Source organism: Silurus meridionalis, chromosome 4, assembly GCF_014805685.1.
Source record: "Silurus meridionalis isolate SWU-2019-XX chromosome 4, ASM1480568v1, whole genome shotgun sequence".
In the NCBI taxonomy this organism is placed as follows: Eukaryota; Metazoa; Chordata; class Actinopteri; order Siluriformes; family Siluridae; genus Silurus; species Silurus meridionalis.
The window spans coordinates 18467801-18492630 of NC_060887.1; the positions used below are offsets into that span (position 1 = coordinate 18467801).

The window sequence follows — 24830 nt, forward strand, 5'->3', positions numbered from 1 at the left end:
TGCTTGTTGTAGGTTAGAATGAGCACAGGCCACAATAGGGAGCTTTTCTAACATTTACAGTGTAAACACGTCTCATTTAAAGTATTATACACACATAAACACCTAAAGCCACTGTGTGTGAGAGATCAAGTCCAACAATGTTTTCTCCTTCTTCTTCTAAAGAAGTTTTTTAAACCTCATTAGGATACAGAACTCAATTGGTTTCATTTTAATTGTATTATTATCACATTGACAGTGAACTCTGTGGTGATGATGATGATGTTAATGATGATGGTGATATTAAAGACTTTATTAATTAATCCATTAATTAATTAATTGGTTGCTATACATTTTCACAAATTGAGTTCTGTGTCAGTAGGCGTTCTTTATCCCATTATGGCTTAATAAACTGGGGGAAGTGGTAGTTAAGATTTTGGACTTCTGATTAGAAGGTTGTGAGTTCACTGAAAACTCAACTGTACAGTTGTATAAATGAGATAAATGTAAGTCGCTTTGCAAAAGGGCATCTGCCAAATGCCGTAAATGTAAATGGTCCATACTGCTAATGTGGTGCCAAATCGCACATCAGCCTACTGTAAAATATTGCTCTTTTCAGTCCAAAGTGGCGATTCATCATTACATACTAATGTAAGGAAATAAAGACAATCTCCTTGATTTGAGTTTCTTGCTATGTTTTAATATTAGTAACCTTAAATGATTATTATTGGCGATCATAGAGGTCAACAGTGAATGATTCATTAATATGACTAAAGCATTTCTACCAAATGGTATTTTAGTCTCACAGTGAAACCAATTCATTTTATACTACAAAATTATTTACTGCTACAAAATAAGTCTGAAAATTTTAATTAAGAATGGTGTATTATAACTTTATATTAACTAAATATAAATAACTGTATGGGTCAAATTTTTTAATAACTGTATTATTGGTGATTGGCTATGACAATTACTTTTTAAGGAATTTCTATTTCCTATTTCTAATTCCTATTCCTTATTATTCTTATTACCTTCCTATAAAACACACCTTTTGTAACAAAATGTAAGAATGTTTGTCATCTCAAAAAGTAAATTCTAAAAGCATCGTGCTCTAAAAGAAAGAAATCTCTGTATCTGCCTGTAAGTCATTTAGTATATCAAATAATTTGACAGAATTCTATCATTGGGAAATTTGGGAGAAATACATTTATCTTTATTTGGAAACAAATATAAAAAGCACATCAAATGCAAGACCTACTTGTAAACCACATGGCACATGGTCTTTCTGAAGAGTCTTAGTATCAAGTACCTAATATATCAAACACACACACACACACACACACACACACACACACACACTCGCACATGCACACACACTCTCAATGTGCATTGTAATGACTACTGTAATTCCTGACACTAGAGCTTAATGTGCTGTGGCAATAACTGCCTCCAGTGACAGTTTCAAACAGAGCAGTCTCAACTATACAGACTATAAATCAATAGCAGGTAGTAAAATTAAATAAAAACAGGCACTGAAATGGCAATTCATATCGTTTGCACATCGTAGACACATTTCTTGTTTATGTGAGCTGGATCTCTTTTAAAAACATGTAGTTAAGCTAATCACAGCTTTGCACCAGAGCATTTGCGAAATCAATAATGCACTGATGCTTGTGCACAACAGTGAATTCACACCATTTGAATGAACAGTTCATTTCTGTGATTAGGAAAATACCGTTGAACAATATGCACCACATCAGACACACCCTATTAAAGCACACTGCAGAGAGAAAAAGACAGAAAGAGAGTAAGAGAGAAAGGAGGAACTTGTCAAAGCTCTCATCCAGATGCCTAAGAAGGCTGCTTGGTCATTACATTGATTGACATTTAGCTTAATAACAATGAGGCCAGGATTTTTTTTTCCCCGGCAGCTCTGTAAACACACTGAATCATAAGGCCAAAAGCTCAGGACTTTCTCAACGAAGAGCTCAGAAGATTTTTACAATCTCTAAACCAAAGCACTTTAAGTTCTATAAAGGTAGTGGAGTGATAAGTTTAGTAAAGGATTTACCCTCATTGTAAAAATAATAATAAACACTGCATCAACATAAGATAAACTGTTTATGATAGGTAATTGGCTAGTTTTAGCTTCGGGTATGTCATCGCTAATAATTCTCAGGAAACCTGGATGTGACATCACTTATCAGGTGTGGTGAAATTGAGGTGAGGTGAGGTATTGTGCTGGCAGCAAATTATTCCATAAGTGCAAATGGAAGAAATGTATAGTAGAACACGTGTTTTGTTTTTTCAAAAATCAGACATCATGCCACCACACCACCAGCATAGAGGCGTTATTCGACTCTGTTTTGGAGACTGTGAGGTAGCCATCATGTGGCGTCATGACCGGCCAAGCCCAAGCAGTCCCTCAGGCGATGCGATAGTCAAATGTGTCTTTTTCCATGTAGTCTGTCCATGTGGAAGAAGGCATGCTGCTGTAAGGGTCCAGCAGAATGCGGAAACAGCGCACGATCAGCAGGCCCAGGAAAATGAAGAGGAGCAGCACAAACACAAAGGCAGCCTTTTGCTCAAGGGTGAGGAAAGGGATGGGCTGAGTGGCCCCTGACGCAGACAGCGTGCTGCTGTGGAGGTGCTCTGCCATCCTCAGCTTCTCTGTAACTCACAAGTCTCTATCACCACGGCCTCAGTGGCATGTAGCCATCACGACCAGCCTCAGATTCAACAAGTTTCCTGCCAAAAGCATTGTAATACCATCAGGTTCATAAATTTTTTATCTATAAAAACATGGTCAGAGTTTAATTTTGGAGAAGGTTCTAGAAAAAAATAAATAAATAAATAAAAAGGAAGTGTAACTAAAAACAGAATGTGCCATGCTTCAGTCCCATCCTCCTTACCGCTGTACTCCGTGTTCGTTATGAAAACACGTATTAAAAATAACATATGAGAGATGTTGTTACATAAATATCTGCTTTTAAGTGAAATCGCAAGGCTTTAAAAGGCTTTCTAATGCCATATGCCTGGTTATATTCTGCATGTACTGCTATGAATTTAGATGGTTTGTATTGTGAACCATATATATATATATATATATATATATATAACAATGTACACATTAATATATTTTTATATGTATATATATATATATATATATATATATATATATATATATATATATATATATATATATATATATATATATATATATATACACAAAATTTTTATATATAAAATCAGAAAACACTTCAAACCTTTTTTAATACATAGCATGAAAAAGGTGAAAAAGGTGAGCTGGCTTTTTCATAATCGAATGTGTTAAAATAACCGGCTCCACTGAAGGCTGTGACCCTACAACGCTACACTTCTTTGATGTCAGTACCCAATAATAGACCCGGCACTCCCTGCGAAATTTCACGATTTCATAATGTACGAGCATTTTGCATGTGCCGTACCTGTAACTCTTTAACTACTCGTATATAAGTCATCTTATCATATCTATTGCACTGTAATGGCACTGAATTCCAATTCCACATACTAACATGATTACACATGTTTACACGGCAGAAACATAAATCCAGTAAAACTCACATGCATGTCTTCATATCTCTGGTAACAGAATTATGTTGTTCATGCAGCAGTATGGGGAATGTCCTACCTTGTATATTTTTAATATTGATACATCCTAAAATTGTGCATTTTATTATATAGTGTATAACATCTTACAATTTTTACTATGTCTCTGGCTCATATATCTAAGGAGTTGTGATGAAAGTGGAAGCTTCGTGGTCCATGTCACTAGCAGTTTGGAATGCAATGCAATCACTCACTTACCTGTTGTGGAAGAGCAGCTAAAAAAGATCCATCAGAGACAAGCAGATGGACAGCAAAAATAAACTGAGAAAGTCTTTACGTCCATTGTGATACCTTCCCTAAAGCCGTACCTTTTCTCAACTTTTTTTTGTAATGCCTTCCCTCAATTCGATCAGAAATCAAAATAATAGCTTCTGGTCCTTGCTTGCATTCCTGGCTTTTGTTGTGCAACTCCCTCAACCCCCCCTACCAGATTGAGTGTGTGGTGGTGTCATATCACCCATAGCAACCAGTTGCCATAGCAATTCCTCAAAGTGTGTTCACTGAATGCTAGGCGAGTGAGAGAGACGTGTGATCCAACCGAGGCTCGCTGCAAATCACTGTTTCAGTGAAGCATGAAGATTCAATAAGGGCTTAGGAACGTGTCATATCAACAAATCATAGACATCATTTCTGACTTGGGTCATGAACAGAATAATAATATACAGAATAATCACACATATATGTACTGTATATATAATTATAATTATATAAAAAAATATATGTATATTCTATTAATATCCCATTAACTTTTCTGTGAATTTTCTTTGAATGCCAACTCATTTTAAATACATTTAGAGGAATATAATCCGAGAATCCAGAGTGAAATTTCCTCTACTGACAAATGTTTCAGATTTTAGGATTAGAGCACTTCCCTAACATCAGCTATGATCCAAAATCTTACTTGATATCTTTGAAGTAGCATAAACTAAAGCCAAACTGACATGTACAGAACTGTGTTTTAGGAGGAAGAAATGCTGTGAAGTACGATTGCATAATGCAAAGCAAATGCAAACTGAGTGAACAGAAAACTATCTAATTCAAATCAATATTTGGTGTGACTACCCTCTGGCTTTCAATTCCTACATTTTGTAAACTTGCACAATATCAGGGATTTTGTAGGATCAGAGTCAGGTGTATGATAAACCAGTTATACCAAGCAGGTGCTAATCATCAATTTCATATGCAGGTTGAAACACGGTCCCTGATGAAATTTTGTTCTCTGTGCAGACATATACTTTAGTGCAAATGCTCAATGGAAGGACTTTGGGTTTTAATGCTGCACTTTTTTCTCAACAGGGCTTTCTGTTCACACACTGTGGAGCTTCCTTACTACATTGTGATAGAGTTGGTCAGGATGTTCTCAGTGATTCAGTAGTGAAATCTAATCAACTTTCTTAAGTCTCCTCACAAAGTATAGGCGCTATTGTGCTTTCCTCACCAGAGTTGAAGTGTTCTGGTGCCAGGACAGATCTTTAGAGATGAGAACACCCAGAAACTTAAAGCTTTATTCCTGTTGATGTAAACAGGGGAGTGTTTGTAATGTTAGATTTCTGGTCTACAACGAACCCTTCACTCTTCATGGAATTGAGGGTGAGCCTAATGATGGAACCCCAGATTCATTGTTTTTGCTGTTCTGACTGATCACTGAGGTGTCATCTGCATACTTTATAAAGATGTTATTGATGAAGAGGTTATGCAGAAGAATTTAGTAATGGGTGAGCAGTGAGCTCAGCACGGTGTTGAGGATAAGGGCTGAGGACATGTGATTGACCAACCTTACAAACTGAGGTCTACTGGTGGGAAAGATAAGAATCCATGTGCATATAAAGGTGCAGATACCCAGGTCACTATGTTTAATTGTCAGTTTAGTGGGAATCACTATGTTAAATGCAGAGCTAAAGGCAATGAACAGTATCCTTTGTATGTGGTTTTCCTATCCTATTGAAAATGTCGGTCAAAGACTGTGCCAGTTGACCAGCACATGCCCTGACTACACACCTGGGTGCAAGGCCAATCTATTGTATGCAACAGAAAGAGCTTTATCTTTATACGAATATGCTACAAATAATACCACAATTGCATACAATTGGTTTCTATTAAATTATGATATTGCTAAAATTATGGTTTTCATTAAGTGCCAAGTGTGGCCTGAATCTTGAATATTTCCTGTTGATAGTAAATTCAATTATGTTACGATTAATGTAGAAATTATGTTGCAATTATTTTTAGATCAACAGTGTGTGAATCCCAGCAAGACAGGTTCTGCTAGTATAAAACAATCAGGACTTAAAGTCAGTGTCAATGAAATGGTTGGTCATCCCTAAAGTAACACTTAAAAAAATGTGTATTCTCAAATAGCAGAATGTAATCTGATCATGGATTGCTTTCATATGTAACGCTTGGCACTGTGTGGGCAAAACAGAAAAATCGTCATTTTTGGTGTCAGTATTATAGCATATACACAAAGGATGCTTCAGCCTGACACTATGATGCAATGAGCACCAACAGCTGACAGACACTGTTCAATTTTTCAAGTTTTCCTAAGTTTCATCAGCATGACATTTGCCAAGCTAGCTGGAAAAAAGAAAGCTAAATGAAGTGTAGACAAATATTCAAGACGACTGTGCTGGGAATAAAACAAATCATTGTGTTTTATAGCTAAAGGTACTAAATCAGTAAAACAAGACTGTGTCAATGCCCTGTCTGGGACATCTTGTCTAAATGTGAAATTTCAACTGCAGTACATCATGAAGTATGTGAGTGTAGCTAAATAATGTATGTACACTACAAACCAAAACCAGGTTTAGTTGTTTTATATATCCTAATAAGGTAGCAATAGGGAAGACAGAAACAATAACAGTCTGGTGTTAAATGTCCAAAATCGAACTAAATATAGGAAACAATTCTAGCAACAAAACAAAACTATAATGCACATGACATGCAACACAGGTAAAGCCACCAGTGTTGAGCCAACCAACTGTTGTCCTGACCTGCTTGAAGACTGCAACTATTGTCAAGGTAAATCAAAACTGCAAATTTATATATGTTACTGCTGTTCTATTAACAACAGATAACCCCCCAGGGATGGTCAGAATCACCAGGATACCTTCTTGCTTGAATGCACATGCATGCCAAGTCTTTGGGAAGATATGTGATATAAATATCATTAGCATACATACATTTATTGAGTTCTTGGAGCTTTTTTGCAGGCTACCCATCTGTTTAGTTCTGGTTCCGAGGGAACACTGAGGTCATCCTTATGTTTTAATCAATTGGAAAGCATATGCAATATGTAATGAAAAATTACATTAACACCCCAGCCACGGGGAGGGGCAATGTTAACCCTGTAGAACATGGGGAAGGTGCCCAGCCAGCAGAAATACAGAATTCCTGAAGCAGCATATGTATAAATAATACTCATAAGCTGGAGACACTCCTAGTAGTGTGGCATGTAATGCTGGAGGTCTGCCTGTAGTCCAAAATGATTACATCAATAACCCAGTAAACCCGTCTCTGTTTAGACATAGGAGCTACTTGTGTCTTTCCTCTGGTGTAAATGAACACAAATGAATGGTTTGATGAGCAAATAGCCACACTTTGTAGGCCACATACTGGCTATAACAAGAAACACAGCAAGTTCCCAATCATAAAAGAATGAGTGATTAATTAGTTATTTAAAAAAAAAAGTAGGTAACATTGAGCGGAAATCCTGGGTTTCGCCACAGGATCAGTCCACAGTCGTCTGGCTAACAATATTTGCAAGGTGATCTTATTGATAAGACATGCAGTTCTCCCACCATGTATGCTGAAGTGATTGCTGAGAAAAAGGCAGTATTTCTAGAGATGAATTTCAATTTGGCATTATACATGATCTCATTTGGGCTCCAGCAGAATGGTGAGAGCCCACATAGAGCTCTTAAAGGAGCCAATATCCAGATGATGAAGTGTATAAGATTCATTGATCAAATTCCACTCCAAAGCATACAAGGATTGTGTGTGTGAGGAACGCTTGCATTTAATCTGACTGTCTCCTAGTCTGCTGGGTTAGATAGAAGATAATAGTTATTGCAAGCTTTGGTGGACAGATAACCTGTAAGTCTGTAGTCACACACTTTTATGCAGATAGAACCAGGATGAACATTAAGTATAACTTGTGAATGATTAAGTAGGTAAGTAATTACGTAATTTATAAACACATTTAATACAACCAAAGTTGACCAAGTTATTTGCTCCTAGCTATTTGTAAAGATCACAGTGAGAAACAAAAGGATAGGTATGGACAACTATAAATACATAAAGACAACTATAAAAGAAAGAAATATAAGAAAAGATGGAAAAAGACAATAGTGTATAAACAAACAATAGGGGTAAAATGCTAATTTTTAAAAAGTTAAAATTTTGAATTTTACAATTCACTTTGAACTTTTGATTCAAAAACTATAAGAGCAGGAGCACATCTGATGTCCAGCCACTGCTAAGGCACAATCCCCCTTAGCCTTCAATCAAGATTATGGAACAACCAATAGCAACTGGTTTAATGATATAAGAGAAGGATTAGTTCAGCAGATCAGAGCTATACTGTAGGTGAAAGGTAAACCATTAAGAGTTTTAAAAACATTCAGTAAAACTGGTTCCTGTAGAGGACATGAAAGCAGTTCACGGATGCCATGATACTCATTTTTCAGTCTACATTTTGTAATAACTGTAGGTTATCAACAGACGTTTTGTTGATAGCATAATAAAAGCGGGTAACAGTAACTTAAATGAGAGGATATTTAGGAGTTCTGGATATTGTGAGGTAAGAAACAAGGGAGGCATTAACAATCTGTGATGGCATGTCTATGAATTAACTTAACATGTGTTGCTGTTTTCCATGTTTGTAAACTAGGTGATTCTGAAGAACTATTGAATTAAATAAAGTTGAGCTCCAATCAGTAGAAGTGAAGTAAAGTTAGAAAAAGTGAAATTAAGCAGCAACTATATTCAATATATCATTAATTGCTTTAAGGGGCTTGCCATGGCACACATCTAGGGCATCATGCTGGAATTACTGGACTCATTCCATTGACTTGAGGCATTTAACATCATCATTAAGCCCAGATCTGTTGCACAGTATGATTTCAACATCATCAAGTTGGATTCATACTGTGCATATGACAATACTAAAACATGTGAAACTCCTCACAGCATGGTGGAACTGTTGACTGAACTTGAAATATGACTGTGAATTTTAGGACTGCAGAAAGGGGGGGTTTGTTGCTGCAACAACCATTGGGACTGACATTGAGAAAGCTGAAGCTTGGTTTGGAGGGCACAAAATCTCCAAGGGTTTCAACACCCTATGGACGAATTGGAGCACATGTAACCTTGTTCATTGATGTATGGAGTACAGGAAGGTGACAGAACAACTTTACAGTGCTTCATCATAGGTACAAGTATCTGGAATAGCTGGAGGGATAAACACCATTCTTCTAAAATAAATTACCTCAGTTAGTGTTTTAATGATGCTGCTGGAAAGCATTGTCTAACACATCAATCTAAAACTGCCCACTAGAACATAAGGATTACTGTACCCATTCTTTACAGGAGTTAAACCTTCAGGCATTTTATAGTTCCATTGGTACATAATTTACATGTACTTACTCACTGTTAAAGAATATGGTGCGGAATGACTCATCTGACAATATATTTTTTTCTTCACATCTCTGCATAAGAGATGTGTGTGTGTGTGTGTGTGTGTGTGTGTGTGGCTTCTACACTACTGAACATTTAAATGACATTCATCTTTGCAATGGAGGTTTTCGTGGCATACTACTATAATTTCCCATTCAGTCTGCAGTGACATTTATACTCACCTGGAAAACAGTACATACAATGCAATGACTACAATGTTATTATAAGGCCCATTTGCTTAACAGACTGCTATATTACATTAAATTTTGTTTGGAAAACCTTCTAATAGTAATGGCAGCAGGGGTTATTCTTTATATAAAGAAACCAATGCAGCAACATTGTAATCCTTTCTGGTTTTCTCAACTCGTCTGTCCGCCTCCTCATCTGTATCCTCCGCTCAGATAAGCTTCCAAAGCTCCAGCATTCATTGCAACACCACAGTGCTTGTCATCTCTTTTATTGTTATCCAGAAAAGCCGTCTTTGCCATGATGCTTGCTGTTTCTGCTAGTTTTAGGTCAGATTTCTCATTAATATAACATTAAGTGTCATGAAATAATGGCAACTAAGAAACTGAGCCCATGCTTTTTTATTGTAAGGCAATAACAATGAAAACTATTCATAATATTAACCCTTATGTTTGAGTACAGTGATTCCCTCAGTATCACACAGAACCACTCGCTTCACATGGGAATAATAAAAATACAAACTACAAAGTCTGTACAAATATGCACAAGAATCACTCAAGTCATCACAAATATTTCAAAGTTTTTCACATTGGAGTTTATTATGAGCACATTTAGTAGGTTTAAGCTGAAGATTTCTTTTAGAGTTGCTGTGAATTAAATTCAGAGTTGTTTTGTGGTAGGCATGGTTAGAAATATAATTTTATTATTATTAATAAATGAATGAATCCATAATAATGAACAGTACAAAAAGGTCAAACAAACAAAAGCATAATTCAATAAATAAACAAATAGATATTTTTTTAATAAACAAACTGATAAACAAACTAACAATTAAACAAGGTTGAAAAATAAATAATAATAATTAAATAAATAAATAGTGTAAATAATAAATACATAAATAATAAATAAATACATTTGAACAGGGCCGGTGCTAGCTATAGGCAGAGCAGCCTAGAGCCTCGGTCTTGGATGGGGGGCCTCCATAACTGTAACAAACCTATACACTAGTTCACCAATCAAGCAATGGCAGCGTAAAACAAGGTTCTTTATCCATTGGATATAAACAACTGTCACTGAAGTGGAACCAGTAAATATCACTGTTTATTGTGAGCTCCCACCATGTGAATGCATTTTGGTGGTGCCGATACTAAATCATCCCTCGGAGGTTGCTAAGCGAGAAGCTAAACCGCGTGCAAGGAAGGCACAGCTTGTGATGCAGCTATGTGAACTGCCATCATGTATTTTTGATCATAAAGTTTTAGTAAAATAAACCAAGCCTTTGAATCAACGCCTTTGAAAGATGGATTATTATTTGCATCCAGTTTATTCTGAGTTCAAATCAGCGACTTTAAAAATACTGAAGAAAAAGTAAAAGTTTGTCAATAAAAAAACATTGTCTATGTGAGTTATTTATAATTAAATTATAAACTTAGACCTGCTAATGTTAGCATTTTAAAGTAACGAGAAAAACGCAGATATTAAACAATAAAGAGAAGAGGAAATAAAAAAATAAAAGATAGATAGATAGATAGATAGATAGATAGATAGATAGATAGATAGATAGATAGATAGATAGATAAAACAAATATAACAAAGAATGATATAAATAAATTAATAAATAAATACGGCCGTGCGCTCGTGTCACGTGACCCGTGCGTATTGCGTCATTCCAGAGGTTGCCGTACGTGCAGACGCCCCCTGTTTGGGTTAGCTAGCTGGGTTTAAAAATGTCTCTCAACAGAAGAATGAAGAGACAGAAGTCATAGCAAAACCTTTAATGAAGTTACAAAGGTAAAGCCTTGTGCATTTTTCTTTCTCTCTCATTCATCTCTACCTAGCACGTCAGAAAGACTAATGATTTTCAGTAGCGTTACTTTATAATGAATGACAAAAAAAAACCAACAACAATCCTGGCCTGTCATTTTAGCACAGAATGTTACTGTAAAGCCCGAACACTGATCCGATCAGCTGTTCAACCATATGGACGGACATTGGCGTTTTTCACTTGTTTTTAATAAATATAAAGATCTCTAACTATGGCTAGACTCGTCAAATAATCCCTTAACTGACCTGCAGTCACTAATGCAGGCTGTAAGAAGTGAACATATACAGTATATCGGTAGTGCTAGCGTTGGTTAGCTAGCTAGCTGCTAAGTCGAATACTCCTGACTAGCGCACTGAACTTGAGCCAGGACGGATTTGTATTTGTTTTTACCAACTCTAGACAATTAAACCGATTATAAAACACACGACCTTTACTGTATGTGTGTGAATATTAATATGTATATATATTTATAAAAAAAAGAAAGCTATAGCTGAATCTGCATACGCTATAAAATGTACAGCATAGCTTAGCTTGCTAAGTAGTGGGAGCTGACCGGCTAGGTGCGTAAGTTAGCAAACATAATACTTACTGTTTTAAAAATACTACTGAATTATAGGTCATTTGATTAGAAACTAGTTGTTGTCATGTAGCATTGTGTGATTCTGCACCTACAACCAGTGTAATTAATGTGTAGACTAATGTTAAGTGGCAGGGTGAACTTTATGGACACTAAGGCTGTAACCGAACCAGGAGCTTTTCAATAATTCAATGCAAGATTTGTAGAAAGTGTTTCAACACAAACGTCACGAAGCTTGCTATCTAGTCAAAAATAATCCATTACAGCTATTATTACTTTGGTTGCTTAATGAAAAAATCCATTACAACTGTGTCTGATTGCTCTTTGTTGTATATGGAATGTCCAGAAACTGTGATCCTCTTGTTCACGTACAGAAGGCGAGAGCGTGTGTGTCCTGGGAAAGAATTGAGCAGATCACCTTTAACATGAGTAAGAAACCCCCTAACAGGCCTGGCATTACATTTGAAGTTGGAGCCCGAGTGGAAGCTCAGGACTATTTGCAAAAATGGTACAGTGAAAAAAAACAACAAAATGCATGTTTTGTTTGATGTATAGGTTACATAAAAAAAAAACCTTTCTAAATTCTTCAACTTTGAAGGTATCCTTCACGTATAGAGAAGATTGACTACGATGAAGGGAAAATGCTTGTCCATTTTGACCGTTGGAGCCATCGATATGACGAGTGGATTTTATGGGACAGCAACAGACTACGTCCTCTAGACCGACCCACACTGCGTAAAGAGGGACTGAAAGAAGAGGAAGACATGGCTGTATGTCTGAATATTGTAAATCGTGTGTATGCACGCAGCCCACACTAGAGAAAGGCATAATAGATTATTTCGATGACCATGCTGATAGTCTAGTAAAATCATACAGGAGTAACTAACCCTGTGTTGATGGCTCCTCTCTGCATTAGTGTTTTTGTTTCTAACCGTGGCCTGCCAGTGGATATTAGTTTCTGGTAGCCAAAATGTGCAGGGCCCCCACAAAAAGTCCTTTAGAAGCTGGATATGTAGGAATTTGGGCAATAATTGGATGAGTCAAAAGGTTATGCAAATGGAAATGCGTTCTTTGATCCCATTAACTATTTATTAGAGATAGTTTATTAAAATGTTGTTGTTTTTTTTTTTTTTTTTTGTTTTGTTTCTTTCTTTCTTGCATGCAAACATTTCTGCCAGGAGAGACACGGTGAGATGAGATCATCTCGCCTGCGTGAGCTTCCTGGATGTACAGAGAACACAGAGGACCATAAAGACTTGCCACAACAGAGACAAGTACACATCAATTGCCAATCTGTTCAGATCTGGCTTTCTAATAACTGCTTGTCTCATCACTGTTTGGATTTTTCCCCCTCCATTAACCATATAATTGTCAAAGTATATATTGAGGCTGAGATTATTTGTTTTAATATCCCATTTGATGTCATTACATTGAATCATAGTGATACAAAAAAAGTGGTACTTTGAAATTGCATGGACATGCTCGTTCATAATGATATACAGTTGAGTCCATACATATGTGAAAAGCAGCACAATTTTTGTAGTTTTGCTTGGAATTCCAATTTTTTTCTAAAACCTAGAACCTCTATTTTCATAGATTTAAACGTATGTGGACACTTGACTGACAAGCAATTTCATGGTTAAAGTGCATCTTGTTTCATAACACGTTAAGGACAGTCCAAAGTGGTGTCCATTTAAGGGAAAGAGGGAATCATTATGGGAGATAGCAGAAACGATTGGCTACATTCTTTAAAAGAATGTTCTGGTGACACCAAAACATCTGGAAGACTGACTAGAGCTAAAATATTCTAAAGTATAACTAAAGGATTTTTTTCTTTGGAGGAAAAATAAACCCTTGACACACTATACACGGTATAGGCATATCGTCAAATCTACAATAAAGAGTCCACTTCATGAATGTAAATACAGAGGGTTTTCATCAAGATGTACGCCACTGGTAGCACTACATTTAATAAGAAAACCAAAACATTTTTGGACACATGAAACCCAGATAAACTTGTACCAGAATATGTGAAGGGTATGGAGATGGAATGAAAGGGCTGATGATCCAAAGCATCCGAAGCTCATAATGGCAAAGAATCTCTATTTTGGAAACTCAGCAATTGGTGATGTCAACGGGTTCCAGGCTTCAGGCAGTCAATGATTCAAGGATTTGCAGCCAGATATCAAAAATATTTCTTTAATTTTTACAATGACCTAAATGTAGTTTTTAATTAAATGTAGTCCAATTACTTTAGAGCTTGTGCGATTGGCTGTAATTACTTAAACAGTTAATGCAAAAGTGTTTTTTATATAAAGCCAGAAATCCACTCGATCACATCTTGACTACTTTATTTCAAACCTATGAAAATTGTCACTGTCCAAATGCTTATGGACCTGACTGTGTATATATGTATTCTGTAGGACTTCTCTATGTACAGGCCACAAGTTATTTCATATTCTACAAGATCAGCAAGATCAGTCAGTCATATCTGATGTACTTGTATAATTTGGGATTTTCTTCTTGTTTAGGTTTTTCTATTGCCGATTGCAATTAAATGAACTGTAGTTATTTAGAGTAAGATTGTTCTGCACCTATAATCACACAGATTTCTAACCAATGTCTCATTGCTGGACATTAATATGGGTGCGGTTTAGTGTTGTGTTGTGATAATAAACTACAATTTGCATCTTCAGACCTTTTTCTGCTTTTTTTAATATATAACTTCATTACACATATTCTATCTTTCTGCACAAAAATGTATAAATGCTGGTCTTGTTGAAAACTTGTGATTCTTTAAAATCTATGATAAGCAACTTAATATGAAGCTCTCTGTAAATACTCATGCATGTCTGCTTCAGTTACAGGACCTGAAAGATGGCGAAGAAGTTCTTGCTCGATGGACAGACTGCCGGTATTATCCTGCCAAGATCGAAAGTGTCAACAAAGAGGGCAAGTGTCCCTTTCATGTCATTTTGTATTAGCTTCATCAAATAGATCCACTAGAGCCTGCCTAAAAATGCTTTTTATTCACAGGTACCTACACGGTTCAGTTTTATGATGGGGTGATTCGCTGTGTGAAGCGAATCCATATTAAATCTATGCCAGATGATGCCAAAGGACAAGTAAGTGACTTTTTGAGGCGTCCACATTATACTGGTTCTCTAGAATCTTTTCTGTGTTCATGACAACACCTTTACTCGATATCTTAAAATAATTGGAAGGATTGCCTTTACGTAACTAAAATGCTAGAACTGATCAGTAATACAGATTTTTCTCTTATTAGAAATCTGTCAAAAAAATGACATTATTCTATTATTACTTATAATCAATATGATATAATTTCTATACTCTGATACATTATGGTATATTACACTCGCCTGAGATCTTGCTGGCATACACTCACTGAATCCTTTATTACGAATTTAATACTAATACTGGGAAAGCATCTCAATTTTATCTCAAAACAACCTAAATTCTTCATGGCATGGATTCCAAAAGATATTGGGAGACATTTTTTCGAGATTCTGGTCCATGTTGATGTGATTGCATCATACAATCCAGGCAGATTTTCGAGGTGCACTCTCATGCTGTGAATCTCTTGTTCTATTGCGTTCCAAAGGTAACTGGGAAGGTCATCGAACTCATTTTCATGTTTTTGAGATGAATACGCTTTGTGACATGGTGCGTTATCGTGCTGGAACTAGTAATTAAAAGATAATTAATTGTGGCCATGAAAGGATGCACATGGTCAGCAACAATTCTCAAATAAGCTGTGACATTCAAATGATTGCCTGGTATTAATAGGCTCGAAGTGTGCCAGGAAAACATTCCCCTTTTTTTTCCAGTTATCTGGTTCTGATGAGTGTTGTGTGTGAAAATCCCAAGAGATCAGCACTTATAGAAATACTCAAACCAGCTTGCCTGGCACCATAATTCAGCAGTCACAATACCATTTTACTGATTAGGTAATAATGATATGTGCTCAGTGAGCGTAATATTTTTTCGAAAGTGAACTATTAATGTGTGGGTTATTAGTGTTCTGATTGCACTTGTATCATGATAATGGCTTTGTCCTAATGCCCACCCTAGAGAAATAAACACCTACCACTCAAGTCTTTCATCCACCTGTTAATCTTTGCCATGACCAGCGACATGTTATGTATGAAGCAGGATTGGATTGCCCTTGTGAAGGCAGCCACAGCTGCTGCCAAAAGCAAAGGAGGCTGTCGACCTCGCACCAGTGCCAACAGTAACAAAGACAGAGATGACCGAGCAGAGCCCAGGCTCGATGAACTCAACGATGAGGACAACAATGCCGACTCTGACAGGCTTGGTATTAACATGTTTCGTAATTTACCAAAAAAATGACTATGATATAATCTTTCTTATTGTCTAAATCATGCATCTATCTCATGGCCCTGTTAAGGCTCTTCTGATGAGGAAGACTGTAAGCCATCTTCTGAGGAGCTTGAAATGGCTAAAAGAAAAAGGAGGAGCAGCAGACAAGGCAGTTGCAGCAATGTGAAAAGAGCTCGCCTCAACAAAACAGCAGGTATCATTTCTCTACTTAATTATGTTACAGTGGCCTTTTCCACTTTAATGATATCAATTTTAATGTAAATCCTGTTTAAGCCAATGTGTTTCTGTTAAGTAAAAAAGTAATTTTATTAATGCTGTGGATCACTTTTCATTGTAGGTTGTGCCAAAAATGAGAGTGACTGCAGAGAAGAGCTTCCCATGGCATCACAGGTGTGATGTTCAACTGTTGTTATCTCTGTAGCATAGACACCAAAGTTTCTTCTTCCTGCTAGGCTATGTTTTACACCATCAGTACTGCTTCAGCTTTTTAATTATTTATCTTTGTTTGTGTTTGCTTTTTTCTCAGGCCGGTCCAGCAGATGAAACTTGCCTTGGTGAGGAGCCATTACAGTCTGCTGTAACCCAAAGACATCCTGCATGTGTCCCCAGCACACCCCCAGGACCCTCTCGCTCTTGTAGACTAAAGCATGATTCTGGAGAGTCGAGCATCAGCAGCTTAAGCACAAGCACAGCAGCAGAGTCTAAACCCTCACCTAGTTCCATTCATACCCTCTCAGATGGACACACAGGTGGGTGAACTAATTATAAACGTCAAACTGCAGTTAACTTCCTTACAAATAAAAAAACAAACAAATAAAAACACAAGTACCCATTGTAAGATATACTGGAGTAAGTATTTGTATGTAAAAGTGTGCAGGAGATTGAAAATAGTTATAAAAACATCAAGTTATAGAAACCATGATTTAAAAAAAAAGATTATTTGTGTGAAAGAGATATATGGACACTATATGGCCAAAAGTTTCTGGACATCTGACAATCACATTCAATTGTGCTTTTTTTTTTCTCTGCATGAGCGTAGCCACTTCAAACTCTCCTCAGAAGCGTAGAAGATCTCAGCGCCTCGCAACTTCCTTAGATTCAACCTGCCCACCCTCACCACCCAGCCGGGATTCCAATCCCAACACACCACAACCTGATAGTAGTCAGAGAACAGGTACAGCATTCAACATAATGGCACACAAAAAGCAGGGGTTCACAGGAAGTAGTCATCAGGTCAAACAATTTTCTTTAATATTATAGATATCAGAACCTTCCCCTTTAAAATCATAAAAAAAAATACTTTTTAAAATGAGGTTTTTGTGAAACTGATAAAAAGGGGTGTGAAATTCAAGAGAAAGGATAGTTATCAACTACCTATGCTGCATGGACAAGGAAAACTGGATTTCTTGTCTCAAATGTTTGGGTCTAATTTTTAAATTATTTTTTTTAATCTATGCCGTTTTCTTAGTTAATTCTTCTTTTTTTTTTTTTTTTTCTTCCTTCAGAAGCTGGCAACAGTTGCATGATAAAAGCTGAACCCTCTTTAAGCAAACCCGTAACTAGTACTCCTCCGCCTTTTGTTCCTGCTCCTGCAACTGCTCAATCTGTCTTGACTGAGAAGGAAGGAATGACAGCCATGTTGCTCGTCAATCATACGTTAGTGGCAGAGAGATTGCCAAATGTTGTAGCAGGTAAGATTGTGCTGATACCACAGAATGGCTGTAATAATTTTCAGTTTCTCAGTTTAGAATTAATATAATTATTAAGATAATAGTAAATAATGACTTCAAATTCTGTTATGTTATTGAAATATCAGACGATTATAATTTTTATTTATACTACCTCATCCCTTGTGTTGTCTCTTAAGCTACTGGTCCAAAAACTGCTTCAAGGACCCAAAAACCCAACAAGCACGCCAGAGAGCCCAGTATGTAAAAAGATTTACATTTATAAAAACTAAGTAGTCAATGCGATCATTTCTCTGTCATCCAGAATGTTAAGGAAAGAAGAGAATACATTTTCATTCTTCACTCTTTCACTTTCAGTAATAAATACCAAGCGATCTGATGACCCCATGTCTCCTAACGAGTCTCTGGTTGACCTCGACCACAATAAGTTCAAGTGTCAAATTCCAGGCTGCTCTAAAGCCTTTCGGAAAGCTAAGCTGCTGGATTACCATCTGAAGTATTACCACAACAATGATAAAGAGCTGGAGAGTGAATTATGCTCACCTGAAAGAGGAGGTCATGCCAGAGCCACATCTACTTCTGTACCCACAAGCAGCCTAGTGGAGATACCAGACAGCAAAAGGCGAAGGACAGTGTCCACATCCTCCTGTATGTGCAAAAATAGTTGGGTGAATATATGTTTGAACTCCATTGTCAGTTTAGTTGGCTAAATATCTAATAAATGATCTTTTTACTTTTGTCCTCATATGACTTCATCAGCTGCCTTTTGTCACAAACAAAACATGTATTCTGATTCTTATTTCTCCGAGTGGTTATTGTATTGCTTTTGAGTTGTTGGTGTATGAGGGGTATGAGCTTGAGCAGCCCACTGGTTTTAACATCGCTTTCCATTTTCTTTTTCAGCTCTGTCTTCTCAGGGCCACATGCTACAGCTGGACTGTGCTGGCTCTTGTTTGAAGCCTCCAAAGTTTTGTAGGAAGAAACACTCCTCTGCCTCTGTCAGCTCAGACAGCACTGAAGTCTCACTGCCAACTTTACCCAGAGACAAGACTTTTGAGAATTTTAATGACAGGATTCTGAAGAGGGTCGGTGAGAAGGACAAACACCTGGATCAAGGTGTGTATTATGGATAGACTCAGATCAAGCTAAATGAAACCATTGTCATTATTAATGATTAATTAATACTATACACAGTGTGTTTAATTAATTTTAAAGTGTACTGCTTGAAGAACACTATGATGCTTATTGGAATCTCACTCCCTTCACTATAATAACAGTCTGTTTCTTACCATTATCTGGCTGTCACGGTTTGCAGCAGACATAAGCCCAAGCTCAAGACCGCACTTAAGTGTTTTGTGCAAATGTTTTTTTTTTTCCCCTAGGACTGTGTATGAAGTCTGAAAGGAAATATAAAATTGAAGACAAATGCCAGCTCATCGGTAAGCTCTTCTGGGCTGTTGTGTGTGTCGTGAGAAAACCTACTGTCTCACACATTTTTGATCATTTAACTAAATCTTGCTTCCTTGTCCTTTTTTTTTCTTCAGGGAAAAAGAGGGATAAAGAACGCAGAGATAGAAAAGAAAAAGACCCTTTCAAACTCAAACAGAAGAAAAAGAAAAAGAAGAAGAAGAAATCCAAGCAGTACTGTAAGACCGTGTATATCTCTCTAGGATTTGAATGAATTCTAGATTTTGATAGACCAGTTTTAATAGTGCTAAATGTTTGCCATATTTTTATTGGTAAAGATTGAATAAGATAAGTGCTTTGACAATAGCAGTGCAATAAGTCTGTTTAAATCTTGTCAATTCAACCTGATAAATCTTTTCAGCTGAGGTGAGCAAAGGTTTGCAAAATCCATTATATTTTGATTCGTCATTCTGTTTGCCTTCGAGACAAAACAGCTCTTAATTTAAAGGACTTTCAGGCTCTGTCGACATGCCCTACACTGAGCGGGCTCTCTGTCACCTCATTAAGCAGTTCATAAGCTTATCAAGGATTAGGAAAAGCGACATCAATCCTACCGCATTAGCATTTGTGCAGAGGTTTAATTCTGCTCATTTTTACTTAGGCTACTCTGATATGGAAGATGTCTCCATGTCCTACTTGGAGAGATCAGCGTATCTCCTTCATCACTCTGCCTCTAGCTCCTTTTCTAAACACTCAGCCTTCCAGTTTCCTCGTGCCATTCTGTCAGTCGATCTCACAGGAGAGAGTGAGTATTTAGATTCGCTAATATTAATGCAAAACAAGAAAGTTTTCTGGTTGTTAACAAATCTTTTTGGGTTTTTTTCTCAATGCTTATGTCCTGCCAGACCTATCAGACATTGACTTCTTAGAGGACTCCACCACAGAGTCTCTGCTATTTAGTGGTGATGAATACAACCAAGATCTGGACTCTCTCACAATGGAGGATTTCCAGGATGAAGAGGATGACTCTGCAAATGAGATTGTCCGTTGCATCTGTGAAATGGATGAAGAGAATGGCTTCATGATTCAGGTGGGCTTGTGTCAGGGTTTGGGTGGGAACACATTGTAACAAAAAAAAAGGTTAAATCTAAATAACCAAGAGCACTTTTATGTGCCTTCTTATGTTCGATTTAAACTATTTTAATAATATACAAGAAAAACTCTGCTAGGAAAATAATTTGTTTGTGTTATCGATTTACCCCCTGACTGAGTTTTAAACCAGTTGTTAACAGGTCTAATTCAGTCGTTGTCACAGAAACAGGAAGAGGACGGGTTTAACTGTAAATGTCACAGAAGGGGCAGTTAGTCTTTATAAACAACTTATTAAAATGATTGTTTCTAATTCAAGAGATTCACCAGAGGGAGATCTAAGTTCATAGTCCTGGTCCTGGAGATCCATTCCGAATTTTTCTTTATACTTGTTGAATAATAATGACTTTGAAATGTGATCTTAAACTTTCGGGGAGCAGCTACATGTAAAACATGGGCACATACCCAGTCCATATGATGTCCATTTTTTGGTACCACTTGTTTTCATTATTTTTCATTCTGAGTACAATGTGGTGCTTTTGACTTGGAGGGGAACGAGTTATGCATTACAATTTCTTTTTTTTTTCCTGTTCAGTGTGAGGAGTGTATGTGCTGGCAGCATAGTGTGTGTATGGGACTACTTGAGGACAGCATACCTGACCAGTATATTTGCTACATCTGTAGAGACCCACCAGGTAATTAATTCTCCCAGAAGCACACACAGTAAATACATTATATAGAAGGCGTTCTAAATGTAGATGTGTCAGTCTAAAGGCGAGTTTACCTTTGAGTTAGTACGTTTTACAACTTGTCCTGCTTGTGGATTTCATAATTTTTAAAAATTTATTAAATTTTCTGAACTCATTTTTGTGCAACAGGACAGAGATGTAATGCCAAATATCGTCATGAAAAAGATTGGCTATACAAGGGCCACATGTACGGCTTATCTTTACTGACTGAGAACTACTCGCATCAGAACGCTAAGAAGATTGTGTCTACCCATCAGTTACTGGCTGATGTGTACAGTGTTAAAAAGGTGCTTCATGGTCTTCAGCTCAAGATGGACATCTTACAGTAAGAGGATTTATTGCTGAGTCAGTGTGAATGAGAAAGGACATATAAAACTATGAAAGAACAGCTGGTTTACTGCATGGGCTAATCTATAGTTTCGTGTGTATTTCTGCAAGCATGTGTGGTCATCATGTGTAGATGTTTGCAGAGATGTCTGCTGACTTTTATGTAATGTGAACATGTGCATTCGGGGGCAGTATCTCATGTTACTAAATAGAATTTAGAGAGGAAAGTGTGTCTGTAATAGAGCACCAATTAAGCTTCGCATTTTGGATCATTGCTCTTCTGACTAGTGTTAAGAAACCTAAGGGTAACAGACACATTTATGGCATTTTTCAGAAGCCCTTTTCCTGAGAGACGTACATTAATCTCATTCATACAACTAAGCAGCTATGACTTTAAGGGCCTTGCTCAGGGGGCCTATGAGTGGCAGCTTAGTGTGGCTGGGATTTGAACTCATGACATTTGGATCCCATGCCTTAACCTCTGAGACACACTTTCAGTGTTTGATAGAAGTAAAAATTTGTTTTTAAAAACATTTAAAGTGAAATTTGTGTTTTTTTTTTTTGCTTACTCTCCTGAAAATGCTTAATGCTTCTTACTTTTGAATAATGTAGTTTTTTTATTTTTTTACATTTTGTTGTTTTATTCCAAAAGGAATAAACACAATCCCAGTTTGCACTTGTGGGCCCGTTCCTGGGTAAACTCTGATGAAGACCAGCCTATGGGCGGAGTTCCAGACTGCATCATGTTTCAGCAGCACGTCAACCAGAACTTAAACCCTGACACCTATATCACCAGTGAGCACAGCTACCAAAAGCCTTCTAGCATGGGCCACCAACACAAACATGAGCAGGGCTTCCAGACTTCCTCGCAGACACTCTCATTTATACCAAAGGAAGAGGAGGTTAGTTTGATGGTCACAAGTGGGCTGCAAATCAATATAAGTGAGTCTTGGGGGTAGGAGACATTCTAGTTTAACGCTGATGTGATAACTTTGAACAGTCTCCATGCATGAAACATTACCTCTGCTTTTTTAGTTCATAACATGACTGTGTAATCAGCTAGAGATTATGTAGGGATTATGCCTTTAAAATTAAACGAATTAAACAAAAATGGGTCCCACTCTGGGTGTAAAATCAGATGTTCTGGGTTTTTTTTTGGGTGCAGGTTAGCAGTGCTATCTCATTGACTGGCTGTGTGAGTGAGAGCAGCTCAGGGCTCGTGGAGCCGGCCAGAAACTGTCTGCAGTGGCAGATGAACCTCCTTACACACATTGAAGATGTTCAGAACCAGGTGGCTGGCCGCATGGATCTCATTGAGAAAGAGCTAGATGGTGAGTTTGTCGATTATAGTAAAGTATACCTTCGATTATAGATAGTCATAAATGTGCTTGGTATAGCTGGTCCTGCAAATGCCTTGTAACTCCAGGCTGTGGGGGCTGAACCTGATTTCTTGTTACTGCCTGTGCAGGGTTTAACATGTTTCCCCCGTGTTTGCATGAAGACATGCTAGCATTTGGATTGCAACTTAAATTTATCCTAGGTATGAAAGATTGCACAAATGTATGTTTGTTGAGGTTGACTCCAGGATGTATTCCTGCCTTGGAGCCACTGTTCCTAAGAATTCAGTGTTCTTGACTAGCAAAAACTTAAGAATGAATAATAGTAGTGTTTTTTGTGCAGTAATAATTCTGGCCAACTATATCAGTGGTCCCCAATGCCGGACAATATTTTCATGTACCGGTCCTTAAGGTGGCAGATAAATACAAGAAAATAAAATTATACGACCAGCAAAAAACTAGTATTTTCTAAATATAATAATAAACGTAAATCCACTGTGTTGTTTTTTGATTATTTTGCTCGCTTGGGGGTTTGAATTAAGCGGTAATGTATTATGTGTTAGTGGCCGGAGCAGCCCCTTTAAAAAGGTAGCGGATGGAGTTAAGACATGTGACCGAGGCATCGTGACATGCATCAAGAGTGAGTCATAGACAGATGTGGTGGAGAGAATCCACTCATTTTCCAAAATAAAACATCGTTCAGAATCAGATAATAAATAAAATGGAAATAATGTTAGTTATTTATTCTTTCTGTGCGACCCGGTACTAATTGGCCCACGGACCGGTGCTGTTCCGCAGCCTGGAGGTTGGGGACCACTAAACTATATGGTTAACCCACCTGACTCAATTCTTGCCCAAGCAGTCTTATTAGAATAAAGCTCTTTAACCTGTGTTTATTTCTGTTTTGAAATTGTTTTTCATGCACAATTAATTCTACATATTTATTGTTTTATCTTGTCAACTGTTAACTGTTTATTTTGTTGTGTTTGACTTCTGCTGTGGGTTCAGTGTTGGAGAGCTGGTTGGATTTCACTGGAGAATTGGAGCCTCCAGACCCTTTGGCCAGACTTCCTCAGCTTAAATGGCGAATCAAACAGCTGCTGATGGACTTGGGGAAAGTGCAGCAGATGAGCACAATGTGCTCTGTGTGAGCATGCTCACAGGTTGGAGACAAACTCTTAAAGGGCTGTGTGTGTTTGTGTATTTGGGAGGACTTTTAGGGCACAACAGCACATACCTGCAGAACCTAATGCACAATGCATACTGTTAAACACAGTTAAAGAACATGTAGACTATGATCCTGTGCAATGGATGTTTTTTCCACTAAGCAGTAGGAGAATTGTGTGACAAGCAAGACCTTTGCTTCTAATAAAGGTATAAACCAATGCAGCGTTCAAGTGCTTACTGTCTCAACAACGCATGACGATGAGGACAATGTTCACGTTATCAGCTTACTCAACTCAACCTAGTATGTTTTCTTGCACCACTTGCATTCAGCAGATAATTGAAAATATGTTTGAGAATAAAAAATACATAAGCAAAGTGGTGTTTTCCTTATTATTTTTGAAATCTTTTATCAGAAATGCATCTCAGAATAACAGCTTGTACTGAAGCAAAATAATTAGGAGTGATTTATCAAACCATTGGTTTTTAAGAAGTTTAAAAAAAGAATAGTTCTTAAGTACTGTGTGTCTTTGTGTTACTGAAATGTATTTGGGAGGACTTAATGTTTCTCAGCTCTTATTTGTAACACTTGAGGAGTAAAATTGTTACTTAAAAAAAAAATACCAGTTACAGAGACTTTCTTTGAGCCAGAGTTTTAAGACCCACACAAATTAAACCACCACCAGTTTATTTTAAACCTGGATGATGCGATACAGAACAATCCTTTTCAACGAGTCAGTTTGTCCAGGCTACTAGTCCAGAATGCAAATATACTCCCCCCCATGTTCTCCGTAAATCTTGTTATCCAACTATTTGCTTCTG

At 37.2% G+C, this 24830-nt stretch overlaps 2 protein-coding genes across 6 annotated transcripts; one reads left to right on the plus strand and one right to left on the minus strand.

Moving 5' to 3' along the window:
* Nucleotides 1-1167: 1167 nt before the first annotated feature.
* Nucleotides 1168-4024, minus strand: LOC124384863 (cortexin-2). Its single transcript, XM_046847842.1, has 2 exons — nucleotides 3823-4024; nucleotides 1168-2724 (listed from the first exon to the last, which is right to left on the minus strand). Exon 2 carries the CDS (start codon nucleotides 2633-2635, stop codon nucleotides 2402-2404), a length of 234 nt encoding a protein of 77 aa, XP_046703798.1. The 5' UTR covers nucleotides 2636-2724; nucleotides 3823-4024; the 3' UTR covers nucleotides 1168-2401.
* Nucleotides 4025-11145: 7121 nt separating this feature from the next.
* Nucleotides 11146-24229, plus strand: phf20l1 (PHD finger protein 20 like 1). Of its 5 annotated transcripts, none has more exons than XM_046847325.1 (24): nucleotides 11146-11274; nucleotides 12260-12393; nucleotides 12484-12670; nucleotides 13064-13159; nucleotides 14747-14837; nucleotides 14922-15010; nucleotides 16056-16221; nucleotides 16315-16440; nucleotides 16585-16637; nucleotides 16774-16996; nucleotides 17287-17421; nucleotides 17753-17938; nucleotides 18115-18174; nucleotides 18293-18583; nucleotides 18839-19051; nucleotides 19318-19374; nucleotides 19480-19581; nucleotides 20004-20147; nucleotides 20248-20432; nucleotides 21027-21126; nucleotides 21310-21505; nucleotides 22160-22409; nucleotides 22673-22838; nucleotides 23853-24229. In XM_046847325.1, exons 2-24 carry the CDS (start codon nucleotides 12311-12313, stop codon nucleotides 23993-23995), a joined length of 3342 nt encoding a protein of 1113 aa, XP_046703281.1. In that variant the 5' UTR covers nucleotides 11146-11274; nucleotides 12260-12310; the 3' UTR covers nucleotides 23996-24229. The 5 variants fall into 5 exon arrangements, with proteins under 5 accessions (XP_046703281.1, XP_046703282.1, XP_046703283.1 ...); XM_046847326.1 differs by having other exon boundaries at nucleotides 16059-16221; XM_046847327.1 differs by having other exon boundaries at nucleotides 12484-12655.
* Nucleotides 24230-24830: the final 601 nt, after the last annotated feature.